At 37.3% G+C, this 27,062-nt stretch overlaps 1 protein-coding gene across 1 annotated transcript; it reads left to right on the forward strand.

Moving 5' to 3' along the window:
- The first annotated feature begins 237 nt into the window (after nt 1-237).
- ZNF510 (zinc finger protein 510) lies at nt 238-23,332 on the forward strand. The gene is made up of 6 exons (XM_027094248.1): nt 238-380; nt 1,975-2,246; nt 3,092-3,150; nt 18,669-18,795; nt 19,084-19,179; nt 21,202-23,332. The coding sequence occupies exons 2-6, from the start codon at nt 2,177-2,179 to the stop codon at nt 22,896-22,898; spliced, it is 2,049 nt and encodes a 682-aa protein (XP_026950049.1). The 5' UTR covers nt 238-380; nt 1,975-2,176; the 3' UTR covers nt 22,899-23,332.
- Nucleotides 23,333-27,062: the final 3,730 nt, after the last annotated feature.

Raw genomic sequence — 27,062 nt, forward strand, 5'->3', positions numbered from 1 at the left:
ACACACACACACACACACACACACACACACACACACACACACACACAAACACACACACACACACACGAGTGATTGCAGCGTTTATGGGAAACGTAGTCTTGAACGTTTCCGGTTATCGCGCAGCATTCTGGGAACGGATGTCCTGGGCTTTTCTCCGCGCTGGTGAGGTAACCCAACTCTTCTACTTCCGCCCTTTCCCGACTGGTGGGCGCAGAGGCTTTGCGCCTGAGGTGAGGACGTTTTAGGTCCGGACATCCAGCTTGGAAGGGTAGGCTTGTGTCCCGGGTCAAGGAACGGCAAGTCCCGGAAACCCCTCCTGCCCCAACGTGGGACTCCCATCGCCTGTCTCCGTGCCTGGCCAGTGGGTAAACCTGGGAAAGGTGAATGGGGGCGGGCTCCGGGGCCGTAGGTGGGGCTGAGTGCTGGGCAGAAATGCTCGGTGCGGCACGGGTGTGGGAGCTGACCGCAGCCGGACCTGGGAAAGTCCCTTGCCAGCAGTGGAAGGGCAATGCACGTTTATAATATTGACCGTGAACCTGCCACGAAGCGCGCGCGGGCGGTGGGTCTGAGTTGAGCTCCCGAGCTTAGGAGCCAAACAGATCGAGTAAATTCCTTCTCTGTTACTTGGGCATAAGTCAGGTTTCTCACCTAAAAATAAGGTTATTAATAACTGTTTCGTGGCGTTGTTCAAAGAGATAAGTCTTCACCGGTAAGGCATTCAGCCAAGTGCTAGGCAATAAGCACTAATAAGTAGTAGTTAATAAGCCAACATATAATGTTGGCTCGCATCATAGTTAGGAGACACTTTGTTCTTTTTTTTTTTTTTGGCGGTACGTGGGCCTCTCACTGTTGTGGCCTCTCCCGTTGCGGACCACAGGCTCCGGACACGCAGGCTCAGCGGCCATGGCTCACGGGCCCAGCCGCACCGCAGCATGTGGGATCCTCCCGGACCGGGGCACGAACCCGTGTCCCCTGCATCGGCAGGCGGACTCTCAACCACTGCGCCACCCCGGAAGCCCAGACACTTTGTTCTTTTCATTTAGATTTTAATCCTCACAGCCACCCTATTTATAATAAAGGTATAATTCTATCATTAAAAAAGAAGAAAATGGTCTCAGAGAAGTGAAATAATAGACCCAAGGTCACAAAGGTGAGGAAGCTAGGATGTAAAAAAGGGTATACTTTCCTCCCAAATTCAAGCTGTTCCTAATGTCCTGCCTACCCAAAACCCAGTGTTGCAGCTATCACAGCACTAGCAGAGTGACTTGTCCCCAAATGCCCAGGACTGTGATTGTAAAGTCAGTGTGAACTGAATCTCACTCTGTGACAGGTGTGTTTACTCTGGGATTTGTGGAATGTTTCCAGAGCCTCTGGGTTAAGACTAAGGCTCCTGGAAACTTCTGCACTGTCCAGGCTGTCTCTGTCCTCAGAAAGCACAGTCTGATGTTCTAGTGCATTGCTGTCCAATAGAAAGAGAAGGTGTGCCACGTATGTAATTTTAAATGTTCTAATAGCCACGCTAAAAACTAAAAAGAAACAAGTGAAATTAATTGTAAGAACATATTGTGTCTGTCTCAATATATCAAAAATGTTACTTCAACATGCGGCAGGAGCCACATTTCAAGTGCTTGATAGTGGGTTGTGGCTAGTGGCTACCATAATGGATAAAAGAGTTCTAATGAATTGCAGGAGAAGCAAGTTTAAGGCCCTGCACCGGTGGTTCCCAACCAGGGTGATTTTGCTCCCCGGACCTTTGGAAATGTCCAGAGACATTTTTGGTTGTCACAACTGGGAGAAGTGCTACTGGCACCTGGTGGGTAGAAGCCAGAAATGCTGCTTGACATCCTACAATGCAGAGGACAGCACCCCTCACCCCCATGACAAAGAGTTATCCAGCCCACAATATCATTAGTGCTGAAGTTGAGAAACACTGCTCTATATGAAAGTTTCAACTAAAATGCATTTGTTTCCTAGGCCTAAGTCTCAGCATCTCTGGAACAAAGCAGCTCTTTCGTGGCAGAAAGGTGGGGACAGGAGTCCCATATCAGAGGAACCACCCTCATCAGAGCTTCAGAACAGATGCAGAAGAACCCAGAAAGGAGCAGGTTGTGATTCGCTCCAAGGTGATTAAGAGCTAGATCTTAATCACCTTGCCTAGAGAGAGCCAGACTTGGTGATGTCACCACATCCAGAATCCGTCACAGACTGTGTGACCGTGGAAACTGTGGATCAGCTTGCAGAAGGTGGTGAGCAGGGGTGGAAAGGGATGGGTGACTGATATACTGCACAGGTAAAGCCACAGCCAGAGTCAAGGAAATTCTGTCTTAAGTCCTTAAATAACCCCCCACTTTCTTCATTCTCTCATTCTTTCAGATTCTGAGCCAGTGTCACGCCATGTTCATTACACGTGGCATCTAGAGGTAGGCTGTGGCTTCCTTTATGCTGAACATATAGAATCACGAAATGATAATATAGGAAAAGATTTCTACTTTTGACTCTTAAAACCTTAAAACAAAATACTGAACTTGAGATGTTTGTCCCCTGGTCACCCAGGACAGAGCTAGGAGCAAAGCACAGTGCTGTTCAAAACACAGCACTGTTCATTCTGTCACAGGTAAGTCACTAAAAGTGTCTTATCAAAAGTCTTTTTGAGAAATTGCAACAAATCAGAACAAAAAGATTTTAAAATATTTTGTCATTATCTTTTTATTCAGAGTTTTCTGTTGATTTTCTAACTCAAGGTGTAAATAATAGGATATTAATATTAATCCTCTGTTTTAGTTTTTTGTGAATTAGTCAGAGAGGACATACATTTTTTTAAATCAATAGGAAAATAATTTACATCACCCAGTGATGTAAAAACGAAATGAAATGAAATGAAAAACAGCAGGGTTATATCCATATGATCACATCAGAGATGTACATATTCAGGGAGTGCTGTCTCTATGTGGTGCTTCCTGCTCCTCAAGGATCAACAGAACATTTTTCCATAGAGAGACTTCTTTCCCAACTGGTGTGATGAGATTAGGCTAGTGAATACAGAAGCTCACCAGACCTATCCTGACTCCATCCCTCTTTTCTTTACCCCCAGCTTATTCTTCACAGTTCTCTGCATTCTCTCAGGAGCAGCAGAAAATGAACATATCTCAGGTGAGTTGTTCATTAACACCTTTTTTTTATAATGGATTGTATAGATGGTTAATTAACATGGCAAAGTAGATATAGAAACGGATCAGAATTATTCAAGGAAGATAATAGAAAAGCAGATGAATAGCACAGCAGAGTTGTCATGTGGATAGATAAAGGTCCTCTGATATTACAGATTTTCCAAAGTGCAGCTGGAAATTTCTTCTGACCTTTCTGATAGCCGTGGCAGAGAGTTAGACAGACAATATTTGTTTGAAGAATTATGTTGATGAGAAGCTTAAACCAGACATTCCTCATGGAATTTAAAGTCGTCAAAGTCAGGAGAAATGTCTTTGTTGGTCTTCATGTAGGTAATAGTACAGATCTTTCCAATGACAACCCTGAAAAGAATTCCACTGAAAATAAAGGGCATATTGCCAAAGCAGGGCTTTTGTTAAAACAGGTGTTCGGATAAGTAAAACAGAAGTTGAGTTATCCTGTTGGATCCAGGGATAATTCTTAGACTAACTAGAGGTCAGTATGAATGGCTGTACGTTCATGTCCGTAAAAATAGCTCTCCATAAATATTCCTCTCAAGTACCTGTCATAAACAAGTTGTTTAGCAGACAGTTTAAAGTACTGTTCTTTGGCAAATATTACCACACTTTCCATTCATACTTCAGTCCACTGCATGAAGCCTTGGTGTCTCTCTTCATATGCCTGTGACCTGCACTCACCAGTGACCTAATTACAGTCAAATCTAATGGGTCTTGTGTAGTCCTTACCTCACTAGACCTGTCTCAGTGCCTGACTCCCCCCTCTCTGTGTCTCTGGAAGGTCTCCTGCATTAGTATGTGTGACACCCTCCTCTGCCACTGTCCTGCCTCTTGTTTCTTTCATGGAGTCATCTTCCTTCTCCTGCCCTTTCACATGTCTCCTCTACAAGTTTCTGTTCCTTCTCACTATTCTTCTAACTATTCTTGACTCATTTCATCCCATTTCTGGTTTTAACAATGATGTATTTGCTGGTCTCCCAAATGAGGCTCTGCAGCCCACCCTGACCAATGGCACTTTTTGTGATGATGGAAATGGTCTATATCTGCATTTCCAAAATGGTGACCGGTAGCTATATGTGCCTCTTGAGCAGTTGAAATGTGGCTAGAGTGGCTGAGGGACTGAATTTTTAAGTTTAAAATAGTCATATGTGGCTACCGTACAGGACATAGTTGACTCAACATTTCTCTGTAGGTATCTAAAAGTATCTCCAGCACAACTGATTCAAAGTAAAAGTCAACATTCATAGCCCTTCCCAAACTAATCCTCCTCATCTTTCCCTATAGATGGTATCACCCCATTCAGCCAGGCACCCAAGCCACAAAAAATGGAATGCATGCTTGACTCCTGTTGCTCTCTCTCTCACTCTCTTAACTCCTGCCACATCTGGCCAGTATCACGTCTGGGTACTTTTCCTATTTGTGTAGATCAGAGATAACAGCAATTTTATATGGTTCAATTTAATGTATTTTAAACATATTCCTCTACTTTATTCCTCCTCTCAACTGAACTGGTGGAATAGCTTCTTTACTGATCTGTCCCACCTCTTTCTTCACCTACTCAGGCACATCTTCCACATGGGTAGTTCATCTAAATGCTAATGAGGTAATGTATCATGCATTTGTATATCACCTCTGTGGCCTCTCATCCCTAAACAATAAAATTCCCAATTTCTCAGAATAACATTCAGGCTTTGGAGACATTACAGATTTCATTTTGTCTTTTTACTTTATTGCTGCTCTGACTTTCTTGACAGCTATTTATTGAGTAGCCAAGATGTTGCAAGGAGGTGACACGTGCTCTAGTTACAACTTAAATAATACAGATACTTTTCTTTCTTAATAGTATTTACAATCTAGTGGGAAATATGACATTAAAAAATTCAGTATATAACTTTAAAGCAAAACCAAACCTCATTTAGTTTCTTAAACACATCCTACTGTTCCTGACTCTTGCCTCATATCCCATTCTCATTGTCTTCTCTGGATTGACCAAGTCTTCATTTCATTCACCTGGTGTTGTGGACTGATTTGGGTCCCCCCGAAATTCCTGTGTTGAAGCCCTAACCCCCAATGTGATGGTATTTGGAGACAGGGTTTTTAGGAGGTAATGAAGGTCAAATGAAGTTGTTATGTGTGGGAATCCTAATTCGATAGGAGTGGTGGCCTTATAGGAAGAGGAAAAGAGAGAGACTTCACACACAGGCACTGAGGAAAGGCCATATGAGGACACCTTGAGAAGGTGGCACCTGTAAGCCAGGAAGAGAACCTCACCAGAACCCAGCCATGCTGATACCCTAATCTCGGGCTTCCAGCCTCTAGAACTGTGAGGAAATAAATTACTGTTGTTTAAGGCATCCAGTCTATGGGATTTCATTATGGCAGCCAGTGCAACTGAGTCACCTGGCTCTTTACTTTTTCTTTTTTTTCATTTTATTTTTAATTGTAAAATATAGATAGCATAAAATTTACCATCTTACCCATTTTCTAAGTGTACAGTTCAGTAGTGTTAAGTACATTTATATTGTTGTGCAACCAATCTCCAGAACTCTTTTCATCTTGCAAAACTAAAGCTCTATATCCATTAAACAGCATCTCCCCACTCCTCCCTCTCTTCGGCTCATGGCAACCACCATTCTGTTTCTATGAATTTCACTGCTCAAATAGGTGGAATCATATAGTTTTTGTCTTTTTGTGACTGTCTTCTTTCACTTAGTATAAAGTCCTCAAAGTTCATCCATGTTGAATCATGTATCAGAATTTCCTTCCTTTTTAAGGCTGAATAATACTGCATTGTATGAATATACCACATTTTGTTTATCCATTCATCCTGTGATGGACACTTAGGTTGCTTCCACCTTTTGGCTATTGTGAATAATGCTACTATGAACATAGGTGTACAAATATCTCTTCAAGACTCTGCCTTTAATTCTTGTGGATATATTGCTGGATCATGTGACAATTCTATGTTTAATTTTTCAAGGAACTGCCATACTGTTTTCAACAGTGGCTGCACCATTTTACATTTTCACCAACAGGGCACAAGGATTTCAGTTTCTCCAGATCCTTGTCAACACTTGCTATTTTCTGTTTTTCTCATAGTAGCCATTTTAATGGATGGGTGGTCTGGCTCTTTGCTTTTGACCTGTCATGAGTCAGCTTTGATTGTCTCATCCAGGAAACAATGCTCTTTTTTTTCCCTTTGTCTCCCTCTGGTCTAATTTCCAGTTCTCTTCTGAATCTGCATAGCCCTCTTTCACCTATCTGCACTTCCTACATTAGTGGAAATTACCTGATATGTGTTTGTCTGTCTGGTTAGACCATTAGCTCCAAGATCTGGAACCACCATGGGTTCATCTTCATAGGCTTTCAGCTTTCCTAGTTGAGATTGCTCATTACACTCTGTTCCAAATAAAAGATCATCCCCTATGTATATGGAACTGGGCCACCAAGAGAATATGGATTTATATTCTTCTCAGACCACCACTTCATTTCTTACAAGATAGAGCCCATTCCGTTATTATCTTCTCTTTTACAAACCTGTGCACACTTGTTCTGCTTGTGACAAATAGGCCTGTTCTTCTGAATGAAAGGCTTTCCAAGAGGAAGTTTTTCTGACTTTCCCTCTATATTGTGCTTCCTCTAATATGTTGTCATTTAGCCTCTTAACCTTTAAGATCGGATCGCCTCTGGATTCTTTTCATGCTTATAAGAAGGACTAAACTTCTTGTGGACAAATACAGTCCCCTTGAAGGAGGTAATACACAGGAGATACTGGGAATAATGTGAAGATTTCTTCCTCATACATGGGAAACAAAGTCAGGATTAAAGGAATTAGTTGATTGATTGATCATTTGAATTCAGTGAGTATCAGGATTTGAAGTTTGTCAAAGAAAGGACAGACTGGTGGTATAGGCTCAGTTGATCAAAGGTGGAAGTTGAAAAGAATTGTGTCAGTCCTGAAGAATGGGTGGAATTTTGTTGCAGAGTATGGGCAGGTTACTGCATCTTGAAAGAATAACATCAAGTGGACTAAACAAGGGATACAAGGTCCAGTAAGAATCTTTGCCTATTATACTTTGGACTTCCTCTCAGGGAACACTAAGAGAGATGGAGAAATCTTGGGACCAGACTAGGTGTATTAGTTTGTTATGGCTGTCATGATAAAGTACCACAGACTGGATGGTTTAAACAACAGAAATTTATTTTCTCACGGTCTCGAGGCTGAAAGTCTGAGATCAGGGTAAAGACAGGCTTGGTTCCTTCTGAGAGCTGTGAGGGAAGAATCAGTTCCAGGCCTCTTTCCTTGGCTTATAGATAGCTGTCTTCACATAATCTTCCCTCTGTACATATCTGTGTCCAAATTTCCTCCTCTTATAAGGACACTAATCAAATTGGATTAGGACCTACCCTAATGACCTCATTATATATAAAATAAAAGCCTATCTCCAAATACAGTTACATTGTGAGGTGCTGGGGGGTAGGACTTCAATGTATGAATTTTGAGTTGGACTAAAGCCCCTAACACTAGAAGTCCTTCGATGCCATCCTTAAGGGTTTGATGTCGTCGTGAGTTCTAGCATATGATATGGGGAAGAAATTCATGTAATAAAAGCAATTTTGTTTTTAATGTGGAAGTACTAGCAGAATGGGAAAGACATGAAAGGGGTAAAGTAAGAGTCCAGGTGACTCCAGAGTTTTTCTGATAGGAGGGCAGAATGGTGATCCCTGTTGTAGAAGTGTATGAGAGCTGAGATTTTGCATAATTTCATATATTTTTAAAGTCATTTATATTTCTTTTTTGTGAATCAGTCTTCTTTTTTGCTAATTTTAAAGGCTTCTTAATTATTAAATAATTTTTTAATTATTAAAGATTTATCTTTTTATTCTGACATATATGACAGATATTTTTCCCTATTTCACTATTTGTCTTTGGACACTTTTTGTCCAGAGTTGACCAAGTTCTTTCATTTTTACTAGTGGCATTTTGAGAAATTGTTAAAATATAGAAAGATACAAAGGGATAATGTAATAAACCTTCCCTAATTATCAACTATAAAATTTTTTACTTATTTATTTAACTGAGGTACAGTTTTAATACTAGTAAAGTACACTCTATTTGTGAACTGAGTGGATTTTTACATATGTATATACATATAATTTACCACCCAGATTAAGAGAGAAAACATTTCCATCATCCCTGAAGTTTCTTTCCTTCCTTCCAATTTTCAGTTAATAATAACTGCCCCCTTCTGCAGAGGTAACCAGTAATCTAACCTCACTTATCAGGAAAAAAAGTATAAATTCATTTTCAACACCATATAAATGGAACCATACCAATGCATGCACTTTTTCAGGGGAGGGGGCGGTCTGGCTTTTTTCTCTGTACATATTTTTAGATCATCAGTGTTGCTGTGTATTTTAATACTTTTTATTGCTGAGCAGCATTCCATTATATGAATGTATGATGGTATGCTCATTCTCTTGTTGGTTTTTCATTTGTGTTTTTTCCAGTTTGGGACTATTACGAATAAAGCTGCTGTGAACATTCCTTTGTGTCTCTTGGTATATCTTCATTTCTCTTGGTTATACAAGTAGCTTTCTAAAGTGGTTGAACCAATTTATACTTCTATCTGTATCAAATTCTCACTATTGTTAGCCTTTTTGACTTTAGCCATGTGTAGTGGTCTCTCATTGAAATTTATAATTTGCTTTCTGTGATAAATACTAGCATTGAGCACCATTATTTGTGTTTTGGCCATGTAGATATCTTTTATGTAAAGTAACTGTTCAGTTCTCTATTTTAATTGAATTATTTGCTTTTATTGATTAGTAGGAGTTATGTCTATATTATCAATACAGGTCATTTGCCAGATGTACGTATTGCTAATGTTTTTGCATTCTGTGACTTGACTATTTCTAGTGTCTTTTGATGAACTAAGTTATGAAATTTAATAAGGCTCAGTATCAGTGTTTCTTTAATGGTAGTTCTTTGTGTGTCATGTTTGAAAGATCTTTCCCTACTCTGAGATCATGAAGATATTCTCCTGTGTTGTTAGTGGATGCTTGATTATTTGAGCTTGATTCACCTGGAATTACTTTTGTGTATGGCACAAGGTAAGTGTCAAGGTTCATATTTCCATATGGATATCCAGTTGCCCTAGCACCATTTGTTGAAAAGACCATCCACTGTCCACTGAATTGCAGCAGGGCCTCTGTTGTTCAATCAAGTGAACCAGTCAAGTGGTCTATATCTAGACTGTATTCTCTTCCTTTGATCCAGTTATTTCTCTTTTTACTAGTACTTCACTGTCATAATTACTGTTGTATTTCAGTAAGTCACGAAATCGGGTAGGCCTTAAAGTCTTACTTCTTAAAAAACTTATTGGCTAATTTTGATCCTATGTGTTTTCATAGAAATTTCGTTTCCACTGAAAATCCTGCTGTTTTTTTGTTTTGTTTTGTGGTACGCGGGCCTCTCACTGCTGTGGCCTCTCCCGTTGCAGAGCACAGGCTCCGGACGCGCAGGCTCAGTAGCCATGGCTCACGGGCCCAGCTGCTCTGCGGCATGTGGGATCTTCCCGGACCGGGGCACGAACCTGTGTCCCCTGCATCGGCAGGCGGACTCTCAACCACTGCACGACTAGGGAAGCCCCTGCTGGGGTTTTTTAACAGTAGAGGTGAAGTCTGACATTTCATTAGATTTACTACTATGTATTTGATCTATTTTGATATTGTAAATTTTTTTTTTTTTTTTTTTTGCGGTACACGGGCCTCTCACTGTTGTGGCCTCTCCTGTTGTGGAGCACAGGCTCGGTACGTGCAGGCTCAGCGGCCATGGCTCACGGGCCCAGCCGCTCCACGGCATGTGGGATCTTCCCGAACCAGGGCACAAATCCGTGTCCCCTGCATCGGCAGGCGGACTCTCAACCACTGTGCCACCAGGGAAGCCCTGTAAATATTTTTAAATTTCATTTTTAGTTGTTGGTTTATCAAAATACAATGGATTTTTAGATATTGATCTTATATCTAGCTATTTTGTTAAATTCGCTTATTCTAATAGCTTATTTTGGTAGATTCTTTTGGATTTTGAATGCACATCATGTCTTTTGCAAATAAAGAAAATTTTACTTCTTCCTTTTCAATCTTTATGTCTTTAATTTCTTTTTATTCTTCTAGTACCATGTTGAATACAAATGATGATAATAGAAATCTTTTTCTTCTACCTCACATGAGGGGGAAAATACTTAATATTTCACCACTGAGTGTGGTTTTAACTTTAGAGTTTTTGTACATGCCCTTCATTAGAATGAGGAAGCTCTCTCTGTTTTTAGTTTGCTGAGAATTTTTATTACACAGAGGTATTAAATTCGGTCAAATGCTTTTTGTGCATCTGGTGAGATAACAGTATAATTTTATTTCTTTATTCTGTTAAAGGGGCAGATTATACTGATTGAATTATCAGTGTTTAACCAATCTTGCATTCCTGGGATGTCTCACACCTGGGTCTGAAGTACTATGCCTTTCATATATCATGCACCTTCTTGGTTAAATTTATGCTTAGTATTTACTTTTTATTCTATTCTAAATGGAATTGTTTTCTTAATTTTTTTATTGTTCATTGCTAGTGTTTAGAAATACAAATGTTTGTGTGTTGATCTTGAATCCTGAAAATTTGCTGAGTTTGTTTATTAGCAATAACTTCTTGTAGATTTAGTGTTTATGTGTTATATATATTTATATATTAGATTATGTAGTCTGACTAGAGGTGATTTTACTTTTTTCCTTTCCACTTTTATCTTTTTTTCTTTTTCTTGCTCATTTGCTCTGGCTAGAACTTCCAGTACAATGATAGAATTGGTTACAGTGGACATCCTTGTCTTATTCCTGAACCTTGGAGGAAAACTTCCTGTCATTTATTTTAGCATTGTGTATGACGTTAGCTGGGATTTGTCAAAAGTGCTTTTTATTGTGTTGAGGAAGTTCTCTTTTATTCCTAGTTTGTTGAGTGTTTTTATCATTCGTGTTGGATTTTGTCAAATGCTTTCTCTGCATCAATTGAGATGATCATGTGGTTTATTTCCTTCATTCTATTACTGTGCTGTTACATTGATTGATTTTCCTTTGATGAGCCACTCTTACATTCCTGGGATAAATCCTACTTGGTCATGGTGTATAATCATTTTAATATACTGCTAGGTTTGGTTTGCTTGTATTTTGCTGAGGAGATTTGCATCTATATTTCTAAGGAATATTGATCTTTAGTCTTGTGATTTCTTTGTCTGACTTCGATTAAAAGTAACTCATAGAATGAGTTAGGAAGTGTTCCCTCTTCTATTTTGGAGTGAGTTAGAGAAGGGTTTGTGATCATTCTTCTTAAATGTTTGGTAAAATTCACCAGTGAATCCAACTGGTCCTAAGCTTTTCTTTGTTGGGAGGTTTTTAGCTACTAATGCAGTCTCCTTACATGGAACTCTTCAGATTTTCTATTTCTGTTTGACTCAGTTTTCATAGTTTGTATGTTTCTAAGAATTTGTCCTTTTCATCTAGGTTATCTAGTTTGTTGGTGTACAGTTGTTTATAGTGCTCTCTTATAGTCATTTTTATTTCTGTAAAGTCGGTAATAATGGCCCCATTTTCATTACCAATTTTAGTAAATTAGAGTCTTCTTTTTTCTTAGTCTACCTAAAGGTTCATCAATTCTGTTGATCTTTTCAATGAACCAACATTCAGTTGATTATATTGTTTTTTATTCTTTATTTGGTTTTTCTCTGCTTTAATCTTCATTATTTCCATCCTTCTGCAAGTTTTGGGTTTAGTTCACATTTATTTTTCTAGTTCCTTAGGATATACAGTTAGGTCATTGATTTGAGATCTTTTTTTAATGTAGGTGTTATAGCTGTAAATGTCCCTCTAAGCACTGTTTTAGTTGCATCTCATAAGTTTTGGTATGTTGTGTTTTTGTTTTGTTATCTCAAAATATTTTCTAACTTCCCTTCGATTCCCTTTGATTTATTCTTTGATCTTTTGGATTTTTTAAGAATGTGTAGTTTTATTTCCACATATTTTTGAATTTTCCAGTTTTCCTTTTCTTACTGATTTCTGGTTTCATTATATTTTGGTCATAGAAGGTACTTCGTATGATTTTAACCTTTAAAATATATTGAGACTTGTTTCATGGCCTAACATATGATCTATACCAGAGAATGTTCCATGTTTACTGAAGAACGTGTATGCTTCTGGTGTTGGCCTGAGTGTTTCTGTAGATATCTGTGATCTACAGTTCACAGCTTTGTTCAAGTGTGTTCTTCCAATATCGATCTTTTGTCTAGTAGTTCAATCCATTATGAAAGTGGGGCAATAAAATCTCCAACTATTATTGTTGAATAGTTTATCTTGTCAGTTCTGTCAGTTTTTGCCAACAGAAGTTCTGTTAGGTACATGTATGTTTATAACTGTTTTGTTTTCTTGATTTATTGACCCTTTTACCATTGTAAAATGTCCTTTCTCTCTCTCTCCCTCCCTCTCTCTCTCTCTCTCTCTCTCTTTTTTTTGTCTTAACACATTATTGACCAGAGATATATTAATACTTAGTCTTTTGTTACCCGAACGTTATTGACCGGAGATGTATCAATATGTTTGTAGACAGTGATAAAATTAACATCACTGTGTGAAGTTGTTAGACCTTAAAATTGATCAAGCGTTCAGTATACAACTTATGATTGTCATTATCATTCACATTTTGCTCCGTTAGCTTTTTTGTTCCAACCTTGTGTATATTATAAACGTAAAATTTTCAAAAATGACACATCATGAAATTTTGAGTGAAGAAGAATTTTTTGGTGAATTTTATGCAGATAACTTTCTCTGATTGTCCAAGCGACATATATACTAGTCTCTCAGAAGATGATAGTTCTTCAGAATACAGTTCTGATTCAGATGATTTGAATATTAGACCAACAGAATCATTGATTCTGATATGGAAAGTGAAAATGAAACTCAAGGTGCTGGAACTTGCTCCTTTGCTTCTACAGAAGAGTGGACTGAAGACAACATTTCACAAAAATTAGAAGACTTTACAGGTGTGTCAGGTGTAACTATTAAATGTAATAACCTGCAAAGTGTTAGTGAAATAACAGAATTAATTTTTGGCCAGGCGAAATAAAAATCGCCGGCCACAGGCATTAGTTTTTGCAAAAATCCCCCAGTCAATAATGAGTTAAAGTCTGTTTTGTCTAATCCTAGTATAAGCAATCCAGGTCTATTTTGGTTACTGTTTACATGATATATCTTGTGTTAGTCTTTTACTTTCAAACTATTGTGTCTTTGAATGTGAAGTGTTACTTGTAGACAGAATATAATTGGATCATATTTTTTCAATCCATTCTGCAAGTCTCTGCCTTTTAATTCAAATATTTAACCATTAACATTTAATGTAAGAAGCATTTGTCTTCATTTAGACATTTGCTCTGAGTATGTGATATGTCCATTTTGTTTTTCTACTTCACAATTTTTGCTTTCTTTTGTGTTAAGTCAATATTTCCTAGTATACCATTTCAGTTACCTTGTGCCTTTACTACATTTTTTCCCAGTTATTAGTGGTTACCTTGTTGATTACAATTAACAACTATAACAGTGTTGTTCAGATGAATACAAACTTAATTTCAATAGTATACTAAAACTTTGTTCTTCTATAGCTTCACACCCTCCTCACTCCTTTATGCTGTTATTGTCATCTAAATTAACAACTTTATACATGTGTGTATACTAGTAGCAATTTCTAATTACTGCCTCATGTAGTGGTCTTGAAATCATACAGGAGAAAAATAAATACAAAAACATTTATAGTGTCTTTTATATTTTTACCTTTGTAGTTACTTTTACCTACATAGTTTTCTTTATTTCTTCATATGGATTTTTGAGTTATTTTCCAGTGTACTCTCATTATAGCCTGAATGACTCCCTTATTAATATTTCTTATACAGCAGGTATACTAATGACATTTTCCCAATCCTTATTTACCTAGGAGTGTCAAAATTTCTTCTTCATTTTTGAAGGATGGTTTTGCCAAATATTCAAGTCTTGGTTGACAGTCTTTCCCTTTGGTACTTTAAATATGTCATACAACTGCCTAATGGTTTCCCTGGTTTCTAATGAGAAATCAGCTATTAATCTTATTTGAGACCCTTTGGAGGCAATGAGTCACCTCTCTTTTGCTGCTTTCAAGTTTTATTCTTTGTCTTTAGGCCCTTTTTCCTCTCTTCTCTCCTACTTCTGGTATGTGAATGTTGCTATGTTTGATTGTGACCCACAAATCACTGAGACTTTTTGTTCATTTTCCTTCATTATTTTTACTGTATACTCTCAGGTTGGGTCATCACAATAGATTTATATTCAAATTGGCTGATTTTTCTGCCTATTCAGCTCTTGACCCCTCTAGGGACTTATTCACTTCAATTATTGTACTTTCTACTCCAGAATTTGAGTTTGCTTTTTCAATATATGTATACTTTCTGTCTCTTTATTGATATTCTTTATATGATGAGACATTGTTTCCATACTTTTCTTTTGTTCTTTTGATGTGGTTTCCTTTAGTACTTGGTACATATTTAAAACAGCTGATGAAAAGTCTTGGTCTAGTAAGTCCAATGTCTGGACTTACTCAGAGACAGATTTTACACTGTTTCATACATAGTCTGTTTTCCTATATATGAGTAATAGTTTCTCATCTGTTTACGTCTCAAATTTTTGTTGAAAACTGGACATTTAAAATATGTGTAATGTGTAATCAGAATCTCAACAACTGCAGCTGTTGTTATGTATTTGTCTAGTGACTCTTTTGAACTAATTCTGTAGAATCTGTATTCTTTGTCATGTGTAGCCAACTGAAGTCACTGCTCCATTAATTAAATAGCCAGCTAGTAATTGGACAATGATTTCCTTAAATACTTGTAACCAATAAGGTTCCCAATATTTGCTAAGTTACTCTGTGTGTATGTTGGGGCATGCCTTCAGCAATTAGCCCAGCATTTTATTACTCCACATTAGCCTTCACTTTTTTTTCATAGAGCCTCAAGGTTAGTGAGAGGCAAGGGTTTAGCACCTTCTCAGGTCTTTCCTGAATGTGAACACAGCCCAGGGATTGTGTGTCACCTTTTAGATCATCAGGAATATACCTGAGCTTTTCAAAGCCCCTTCTGGATATCTCATTCTCCAGCTTTTCCCTTTAAGCTTTTTAGTAATACTGTTGTTTCCCTTAGCTGTTAAAAACTGCCTGTAGTAGTCAAGTAGCCATGATGGTAAACAATATCCCATGATTTTTTAAAAAAAAGTAATGTCTTGTCCCCAGGGAAAATGTTATTTACAGCTTTGAGTCATGTCAAATGAAGAGGGGTGGTCTAGGAAACCACCGGACAGGCCAAATAATGCCAGTTCTCTGGGAATGGGGTTTATCTTCTAATTGAACCTCAGTCTTAGATACTGAGGACTTGGGTCTCAGCATTTTATTACTTAGAAGAGATAGGACAGATAGGGCTAGGCAGCATTTTTGGTAGTGTCTGCTACTGCTCTCTTCCTACTGCAGTGAGATCCCACCAATCACATTATGTGTTCTGATGACTTTCCCCTTACAGATGAAGTATTCTTTAGTGGAGATATGCATGAGTCTGAGTGGATTTAAGCACTGACTGTTCTTCCTCTACACTAGCTATCACCACATGGGACAGAAAGGGGCTTCTTCTGAATTCTCCCCCAATCCTCTCTATGACAGATTGGCTTCCTTGAGAAAATCTCACAAAGAAGGTAGAAATTACCCTATGTCTGTGACACATACCATCTCCCTAGGGACTTCACACTCTTCACATTTGCATACATGTGGTTTTTATAGCTTAAGCTTCCTATCTTCTTATATGGAGTTTAGCATATGGTTCAGTAAGCAAGTGAATGGGTCCTGATTCTCCCTATAGGTACCTATCTCTCTCCTGATTTCAGATTGTTTGCCATGCAATTTCATTTCTCTAATGAGTTCAAAAATACATTAATTTTCAGTTCACCAAGCTTTGTTCTTGTAAGATGTTAGTATTGCGCTTTTCAGCTTTCTACATCTTTGAGCTAAAATCTAAAGCCACCCTGTATGATTGTAATTTTTTCTAATTTGGCGAGACTTACTGTTTTTGTTTTATAATATGCAAAGTGTAGCAGAAAATAATTTATGTTATGATCAGATTATCCTTTATATTTCAGTCAGTAAAGTTGGGTAACTACGTCATTTCAGTCTTCTGTATCAGTGGTCAGCAAACTCTTTTGGTAAATGTCAGATAGTAGGCTTTGTGGGAGATATGGTCTTTCTTCGAACTACTAAACTCTACAGTTTTAGTCTTATAGCAGCCATAGATAATACATAAACAAATGAACATGAGCTGTGTTCTAATAAAATTTTATTTTCAAAAAAACAGGTAGTGTGCCAGATTTGGTCTTTGGCCCATAATTTTCTGACCCCTGTTCTAAATCGCTATTGGTTTTTCAGTCTGCTTGTCCTGTGAGTTACTGAGAGAGTTGTATTAAAAACACTAATTAAAATTGTGTGTCTGTATATCTAATTTCTCTCAACTATTGTTTATATATATACAATATACAGTAATACTCATTGTTCTCTGTAGTTATGTTCTGTAAAGTGGCCATGAACACTGAATTAGCAAATACTGAATCATTGCTCCCAGGGGAAATACAGGATTAGGTTCCTGCAAGCTCCTGGTCACAACGTTTTCGTTAGCCAATTAATATGTAACCTGGTTATGTGTGTTTCTGTTTAAGAACATCTTATTTAGTAATATTGTTGATTCATGAACATGAACTAACAGCCAACAGCACCGTAATTAATGCTTGAACACAGCCTATTGACATGCTTGTTTTCTGCATAAGGCATATCACAACTTTTTTGCACTTAGGGACACTAGATAGCACTTCTTTTTTTTTTAAATATGGAATTTTATAAATTTATTTTTATTTTTGGCTGCATTGGGTCTTTGTTGCTGTGAGCGGGCTTTCTCTAGTTGCAGCAAGCAGGGGCTGCCCTTCATTGCAGTGCACAGGCTTCTCATTGGGGTGGCTTCTCTTGTGCGGAGGATGAGCGCTAGGCACGTGGGCTTCATTAGTTGCAGCACGCGGTCTTAGTAGTTGTGGCTCATGGGCTCTAGAGCACAGGCTCAGTAGTGGTGGCGCATGGGCTTAGTTGTTCCATGGCATGTGGGATCTTCCTGGACCAGGGCTTGAACCCGTGTCCCCTGCATTGGCAGGCAGATTCTTAACCACTGTGCCACCAGGGAAGTCCCTAGATAGCACTTCTGTAATACACAATGGGGCCATTCTAAAATGTGAAACCACCAAGAAATAGCACAAAAATGAAAAAAAGTGCTAAATAAACTACAAAAAGGATATGATTACTGTACAACAGCTGAAACAAGAAGGCAAGGCATTATCTTGTTCAGATTCAGCTGGGAAAACGTGTATTGGGCAAATTTTTTATCATTCTGTGAATGTCTGCAAATGAATGCAAAATCACAAGTACTGATTTGGAAGTTAAAAGTAAATTTTAGTGAGTAGGTGAATTTGCAAATACAGAATCTGAATAATGAGAATTGACTGTATTTGGAAGCATATCAATTTATGTTATACCTTCTGTTAAAAGAATCATTTTATCATTTATATATATGTGTATGTATATATATATATATATATTTCATACTTTCTTACATTCAGGTCTACTGCTTTTCATGTTAATATAACCACATCAATTTTCTTTTGGTTAGTGATTATGTATATATCTTTTTGCATCCTTTTCCTTTCAATCTTCATACATCTGCCTCTATAAATTGTGTTTTCTTTGTTATTTTTATGCTGTCAGTCTTCCCTTTAATTGTATTTGTTAGTCCAGAGGTTGGCAAATTTTTTCTGTAATGTGTCAGGTAGTAAATATTTTCAGTTTTGGTAGTCATAAAGTCTCTGATAAAACTGCTAGGCTCTGCTTGTTTTTGCATAAAAGCAACCATAGACAATACAAAATTATTGGGGGTAGGGTGGTTGCTGTGTCCCAATAAAACTTTTATTTTAAAAAGTGGCAAGCTGGATTTGGCCACAGGTCATAATTTGCTGACCGCTTCACTGGAGCATGCCCAGGGTAGTAGAGTGGGATGAAGATTGTAGGAAGTGTATTTATATTTTTCTGCTAAAAAATAAATTAAAAAGACAAAAGTTTTACTAATATACTTATTGAGAGTACAAGTATATAACTCATAAGTACATACAAATTAAGTTATTAATATTTTTACTAATTGAGCACCTCCAAAGTATAAGCTAAAATTAGATCCAAAATAGGCATCCTTTATATTCATTTGTTTCAGCTCTTTACGGTAAACATAAGAACTGTTTTCATGCGTATTTCCTGTGTCATCTAATTCTAAACCCAGATTAAACAGAAATATACTCTTGCAGGCATCAGTGTCATTCAAGGACGTAACTGTCGAACTCACCCAGGAGGAGTGGCAGCAAATGGGTCCTATTCAGAAAACCCTCTACAGAGATGTGATGCTAGAGAACTACAACAACCTAGTCTCAGTGGGTGAGCATATAAGCATAACTTACCCTCATAACCATACAGAAGGCATTTCCTTTTTATGCATCAGTACACATGAATACTTTAGATTTTAATGTCATTTAGGCTTTTTATTAAGGAATATAATGTAACCAAGCCCTACTGAGGAATAGAAAGTGTTTGACTGCCGTTACCAACTGCCAATGATAAATTCAGCTGAGGGCCTTCAGGATGCTGTTCCTGAAGCTTTTTCCACTTCTGGAGACTAAAAAGCTCATCATCTGGCCTAAGTACTCAGTTGTTGCCTGTTTACAGGGAACTGCATTTTCAAACCAGAGGTGATCTTCAAATTGGAGCAAGGAGAAGAGCCTTGGTTCTTAGAGGAAGAATTCTCAAACCAGAGCCATAAAGGTGAGTTACTGAGCACTAATAGAATTCTGTGGGGTAGTTAGACTCCAGAAGGTCAGTTTTGCAGTGAACACCTTCATATTTCAAGACTTTTCTTATAAGTCCCAAAGGCACAAAAAACACCAGTCAAAAGAGAATGATTAATAAACTTGACTACATTAAAATTGAGAATTTTGTTCATAAATGATAACATTAAAAGGATGAAGAGACAGGCCACAGAGTAGCAGAATAGATATACAATACAAGTAACCTAGAAAGGATAAGCATCCTGAAAATGTAAAAACTTCTGCAAGTCTAAATAGGAAAGCATAGCAACTCAGTTTAGGTGAAAGACTTTATATATAGGAGCTTTCAAACAGCTGTTAAATCTTTGAAAATGTGTTCAATCTCATTACTTTTCACAGAATGCAAAATAGAGTATAAGGTGAGGTAAGAAATATGTATAGCATGAAATGAGATTAACAAATCTGGCAATGGCAAGTCATGGGGAAGATGTAAAATATTAAAGACCCTTATTTATTGACTGAAAATGTAAACTGATAAAACCACTATGAAATCAGGAAGATATTATCGAATAGTTAAAGTTTTACACACCTGTAACCAAGTAATCATTTTCCCAACTGTATACCCTATAAAAAGGCATGATTGTATTCTCTAGAATGAATAAAACAATATTTATGGCAATATTGGTTATTTTTGCCAAAATTGGGCTCATCAGCAATAGAATAAAGGAATAGTATTTCTTAAGGGAGAATTATACAGCTATATGAAATCTTATACAATGATTGCAAACATAATATTAAACAAAAAATATAAATATGCATGTATGGTTACATTTATGTAAATGTCAGAAACAAGCAAAACTCAATTACATTTTTAGGAATTAATATATAGGTGGTAAAACTACAAAGAAAATCAAGGAGGTAAATATCAGGAGAGTGATGAACTCTTAAGCATGAGGAAGTTGTTACCAGGCAGGGATTTTTGCAGAGCCATTTATGTTCTGTTTCTTGACATGGTTTCTGATTCGATGAGTGTTCACTCTATACTGTTAAATTGCACATATAAGTTTTATGCAAATATAAATTATGTTTCATGCTTAACAGAAAGTTACAAGATGAACCAAAAGTAAAATAGTATTCACAGTTCATATAAGCCAGAAAGGATGGGCATCTAGAATGCATAAGGAATTTGGATCTTTGCAGTAAGGTCTTCCATGATACCTCATTTAAAATTGCACCCCCCATATCAAACTGAAATGTGGAAATTTAGAATGAAGTGATCAGGTTCACTTATCTGCACTTTTGTTAGATGATATAAGTCAAAGGTATCATAGCCAGAATTGAGCAGTGAATCTAATTTAATTACAAGAATTGATTTTCCTTTTATCAGTGTTATACTTGTTTGTATTTCTATGACTCACAGCTGCAAGATGGGTTTTATCCTGAGCTATAAACCTCTTCATTTAATCATGAGGAGGTTGGTGCTATCAATTTAATTTGATATTGAAAGATTGAATGGAAATAAGGAATGATATCAAATTGAAGTATGAAGACTCTTGAGGATTCTACCAGTAGAGCCTAGATAATGTTGGACCTCTACTGTAATTTACTTCTTCAAACCAAACCATTCTCCTGTTGGGCCTAGCCTATCAATGCTTATTATCTCCTAATTTTCTTGTTACTCTACTTAAGTTTATAACCCCCCATGTTGTATTAATTATCTGGTTTTCCTGCTCCCTAAAATCATTCCCATAAAAGTCTAATTTCTCTCCCTTCTCCACCCAGGTAGGAAAATCCAATTTACCACAATCCAACTACAGATAATGTATTTATAACCAGTTTCCTCTCTAATTTTCACTGTGTCAATATTATTTTTTAAAGGAGGGTGTCTCTCTCTCATACACACAAAACCACAAATTAATCTTGAGAAACCAAAAAATGAAATGCAACAAAGGCTATATGTTTATAAGCCTCATCCATAAGAATAGTAAGATTCAAAGTGTTTTCAATTTTTCTGTTTTAGAAGACTACAGAGATGAAAATCTAATCAAGAGGAACAAAAAAATCAAAGACAAACACCTGCAGCAAGTAACATTTATAAATAATAAACAGTTGCCTAGAGAGGAAGAAGTTTTGAGAAAACCATTTAATCTGCACATAGTTCCTGTTTCTTCATCAAAAATGTCCTGTAAATGTGACTCATGCGGAGTGAATTCACAAAGTATTTCTCAATTTATCATTAATAGTAGAACCTACTCAACAAAAAATACAGATTGTTATAATGTATGTGAAAATTTGCCTTTCAAAATTAAACTTGAAAGAACTCATACTGGAGAGAAATTTTATGAATATAATAAAAATCAGGAAGCCCTCAGTTATAAGGAAAATCTTCCTGAACATCAGAAGTGTCAAACATTAAAGCAAGCTTTTGAATTTAATGGGATTGGAAAAGCCTTCTATGTTGAGGCTGCCTGTGTTAAACATAAGAGTACTCATACAGGACAACAATCCTGTAAAGATGAAGAGTTTAGGAAAAACTATGACAAGACAACTCTCTTTGACCACGAAAGAACTGGGACAGGGGAGAAACACTCTCATCTTAACCAGTGTGGGAAATCCTTCTGTGAGAAGTCAGTTATCAAGGAATACAATAAATTTAACATGACTGTGAAACATTGTGAATGTATTACAAGTGGGAATAATTTCAGCAGGAAGTCATACCTTACTCAACCTCAGAGAACTCTCACAGAAGAGGATTCATTGGTATGTAATGACAGAACACAAACTGGAGATAAACACTTTGAATGTCATGAAAATAGGAAGTCTTACCAGAAAGCCCACAAAGTATGCCAGAGAACTCACTATGAAGTAAAACCCTATAAATGTAATGAATGTGGAAAATCCTTCTGTCAAAAAGGACACCTCATTCAACATCAGAGAACTCACACAGGAGAGAAACCATTTGAATGTAATGAATGTGGAAAAACTTTCTCCCAAAAGTCACACCTCAGTACACATCAGAGAATTCACACAGCAGAGAAACCCTATAAATGTAATGACTGTGGGAAAACATTTGTGCAGAAGTCAACCCTCAGGGGACATCAGAGAATTCACACAGGAGAGAAACCCTATGAATGTTGTGATTGTGGGAAAACTTTTGTTCAAAAGTCAACCCTCAAAGATCATCACAGAATTCACACGGGGGAGAAATCCTTTCAATGTAACGAATGTGGGAAAACTTTTGGCCAGAAGTCAAACCTCAGAATACATCAGAGAATTCACAGTGGTGAGAAAACTTATCACTGTAAAGAATGTGAAAAATCCTTCTGGCGAAAAGACCATCTCATTCAGCATCAGAAAACACACACAGGAGAGAAACCATTTAAATGTAATGAGTGTGGGAAAACTTTTGCCCGGACATCAACCCTCAGAGTTCATCAGAGAATTCACACTGGGGAGAAACCATTTAAATGTAATGAATGTGGGAAAAAATTTGTCCGGAAGGCAATCCTTGGCGATCACCAGAGAATTCATACAGGGGAGAAACCCTTTCAGTGTAATAAATGTGGGAAAACTTTTGGTCAGAAATCAAACCTTAGAATACATCAGAGAGCTCACAGTGGGGAGAAATCTTATGAATGTAATGAATATGGAATATTGCCTAAGAAGTCAACCCTAAGTGTATACCAGAGAATTCAGGGAGGGGGAAAACCAAATTGATATAATAACTGTGGAAAATTCTTCTGACTAAGAGACCAACCTATTTGACATCAGAAAATTCACAAAGGAGAAAAACCATATAAGTCTGAATATAGGAAGAATTTTGCCCAAAAGGCAACTCTGAGAGGGTATCAGAGAATTCACACAGGATTTCTTTCAAGGTTCTCTGGAAACCCTGTTGGATGGAGTCATGCCTTGTTAGATATATCACATGTGCTGGTAATCTATTAGTAAAAATTTCATAGCTAAACTAAATTTCCCTATCTCCCTTTCATCTAACTGGGGCTTTGTGACTGTCTAGTAGATTGAGAATGCTCATGTTGTATGCCACACCTAGTTCTGACTTCCCTGGTCCCAGCAGTATCTCAGTCATACATGGAATAGTAGCAACTATCCCTTAGAGAGGAAATGTATCCCCCACTTTGCTGCCTTAAGCAAAGCTGCTGGCTCAGTTTGACCCTCAACTCATAAGTACTCTAATTGGGCCTGTTTCACTGATGGTTTTGCTAGTTGAAACCACTTGGACACTGACTGTTCAACCTCAGTGCCATTATGCAGACCACAAAACTAATGTGGCTGCTCCTGTCACTGGGCAGAACACAAAGATGTTCTCAACTCTAGCCAGTATTCCCTCTGATGAAACTTGGTGCGTTTTCATTGACTCTTGGGTTCTTACTGTACCTAGCTATCTGACATGCCTGTTGTAAAACTATAGGCTTATAAAAGGACCCCTGTTTGGCACTGTGAACTGTGGGGGGAAAATCACAGCTGCTGAGCACAACGTCTGGGTTGTTCAACTAGATTCACATGGTAAGAGACTATTCTCTGATAAGACTAACTGGAATCAAGTTGCTGATCAAGCCCCCACTACCCTGATTCAGGATTGCTACCTGAATCCATATCATACTGATGGCAAAACATTTACCATCTTACCCTGGATACAAAGTAAAGGTCTGTGTATATATCCAGTGTTTCCTTTGATGTCATTTGATACAAGAATGTAGTTTTTTTCTTCTGGATTAGTAGCCAGTGCTCCATATGCCATTTGATTAATTCATCCCTTTCCTACTGATTTTAAATATCTTCATATACTAACTTGTCATTTGTAAACATATTTCATATAACTGACTAATGACCATATTAGAAACAGATTCTCCTTTTATGAACAGGGATGGCACATACCTCATATGAGCCAAAATACCCTGTCTCTCTGGCCTGATAATGTTTCACTGAAGGGTATTTGAATCAAGTTTAGAAAAGGAGAATACCTCCTAGGACTTTGGAAATGAAACATCACAGACCAGTTACATTGTTACTCCAGAGCTGCCAGCAGCATTGTGAAGAAGATTCAACTGCGATAAGAGAAAATAATGTCCAGTTAGTACTATATTCCCTGAAAATCAAGAGACTACTGTCTACTCCGTCTTTATAATTGTTGGTAATATAAAGTCATTCTTTCATAAAATTTCTCTGTTTTCTTAAGATATGTAGAATCATCTTCTTTACACCCTTCATATATCATCTTTTAGGATTATGATTGGATTTGCTATTAAGTTCAGGACCATCTACCCTCCAAAATGGAACCAGTTCACCCAAGTGGCCTGAATGGGAGGCCAGGTGACAAAGTCCCCTGATGGCACTCATGCTGTATCTACTGTCTCCTTGGTGGGGAAGCCTCTCCAGATAATACATTATCAACTGGAGACCATGGTCTATGCTGTAGTCACGAATGCTCCATTCTCCCTGCCTGGTTCATCTCCTTTCCAAGTATTAACTTTTATTCCAACAGATGGGTGCCTTATCTAGAGACACTGGCAGAGTCAATTTTCTGTCTGCCTGCCTACTAAGGGTCTTCGAGCTAATAAAAGAAGCCTCCATGAAGGCAGGAAATTTTATCTGTTTTGTTCATAACATGTCCCTCTACGTATTGGGCATTAAAAAATTATGAAGAGTCCCTCTACGTATTGGGCACTAAAAAATACTTGTTGAACATAGAATTATAAAAGTGATATCTGAAAATTTTTCCTTTTGATTCTTCAAATTATATTTTGAGATTATTCATTATTATTATAAATAGTTAAGGAAATTATTGCTCTAAGCTCCCACTTGGACTCCTCTTTTGGATATTTTCTAAAATTGCTAAGAGAAAACTTAATATTCAGAAGTGTACTTCAGATCTCTTTCAGACAAAACAAAATTTATTTTCGATAAACTAGTATTCCCAGTTCAAAATTATGTCTGCATAGCTATGTATGGCTACATAGCTATAGCTAAGTACCAATTAAAAAAATTGTGCATAACAATAACAATGATAAATTAGATTTTCAGGATCAACCAAATGGGAGGGCAAAATAATTAGTTCTTGGGGTCATGTATTTAATTCATCATATCATTAATTCTGCTCATTTTTACTTCCCAATCAACTTCCTGAGAGTTACAAGGAAAAGTTTTTTATTTTCTCAGGTCCAAGAATCTATCTCCTAGGAGACATGTCTGACCCCAAAAGAACAGGTATAACATCTGCTCTGACCTACCTCCATGTTTTGTTTTTCCTTGCCAGGTATATACTACCTCTTCTGTCACATTAAAGGTCTCCCTAGAAGCCTAGCAGAAATAGTATATTCTGTCCTTCTACCAAGGCAGCTTCACACTATAATGGGGGTGAAACAAATTTGTTTTGTGGAGACTGCAGTCTCCAAGTACCATTAACCTGCCTGACCAACTGGCTATTTTAGTGATCTTTCAGTTTTCTAAGGAACTGACTGCCAACTGACAAAAGCATAATTAGCTTAATTATCAGCTAACTAGCTTGATACACAATTAATAAACTGAGAAACTACTTGGAATATTACTCAGCCATAAAAAAGAACAAAATAATGCCATTTGCAGCAACATGGATGGACCTAGAGATTGTCATACTGAGTGAAGTAAGAGAAAGACAAATATATGATATTGCTTATATGTGGAATCTAAAACAATGGAAATGAACATATTTACAAAACAGAGTCACAGATGTAGAAAACAAACTTATGGTTACCAGTGGGGAAAGAGTGGGGGAGGGATCAATTGGAAGATTGGGATTGACATACATGCACTACTATATGTAAAATAGATAACTAATAAGGACCTAGTGTATAGCACACAGAACTCTAATGAACTATATGGAAAAAAAAATCTAAAAAAGAGTGCTTATATGTATATATATAACTGATTCACTGCTGTACACCAGAAAATAACATGACATTGTAAATCAACTCCAATAAAAATTTTACAAAATAAAAGAAAATCTTCAAACACTTGCAAATTAACACACTTTTAAATGTTTCATGGCACAGAGGAAGTTACAAAGGGAATGAGAAAATAATTTGAAGTGAACAAAAAGGAAAAATCTTGTCAAAATTGGTGCACTGGCAGTGGTTGAGAGTACGCCTGCTGATGCAGGGGACACGGGTTCGTGCCCTGGTCTGGAAGACCCCACATGCCACAGAGTGGCTAGGCCTGTGAGCCATGGCCGCTGAGCCTGCACGTCTGGAGCCTGTGCTCCACAGCGGGAGAGGCCACAACAGTGAGAGGCCTGCGTACCGCAAAAAAAAAAAAAAAAAAAAATTGGTGCGCTGGAGCTAAAGCAGTGCTGAGCAAGAAATTCATACCACCAAAAACTTACATTAGAAAAAAAGAAAAGTCTCAAATCAATAGTCTCTTCTCTCATCTCAAGAAATAAAAAGAGCAGAGTAAAAAAACCCAAAGCAAGCAGAAGAAAAGAAATAATGTAAGAGCAAGATTCAATCATGTTGAGAAGAGAAAATCTAAGAAACCTGAACTTAATCCTTTGAAGATAGAAATAAAACTGATAAAACTCTACTATGACTGAAAGAAAATGATACAAATTAATTCAGGAATGAAAAATATGATATCACTACACAGATACTGAAAGGATAATCAAGGAACACTACAGAAACTCTGTGTGTGTCACTTTGACACTTTATGTGAAACCAACCAATATGGACGTCAATATCACAAAGCCACAAATTATGAAAACTCAAGATAAAACAGAAAATCTAAATTTTTCTATAACTATTAAATACATAGAATTCATAGCAAGAAGCATTCCCGAAAAGAAATGTTCAGGCTCAGTTGATTGCAATGAAGAATTCTTCTACATTT

Source organism: Aethalodelphis obliquidens, unplaced genomic scaffold (genome assembly GCF_003676395.1).
Source record: "Aethalodelphis obliquidens isolate GAN/ISIS:26980383/991018 unplaced genomic scaffold, ASM367639v1 scaffold88, whole genome shotgun sequence".
Taxonomy (NCBI): Eukaryota; Metazoa; Chordata; class Mammalia; order Artiodactyla; family Delphinidae; genus Aethalodelphis; species Aethalodelphis obliquidens.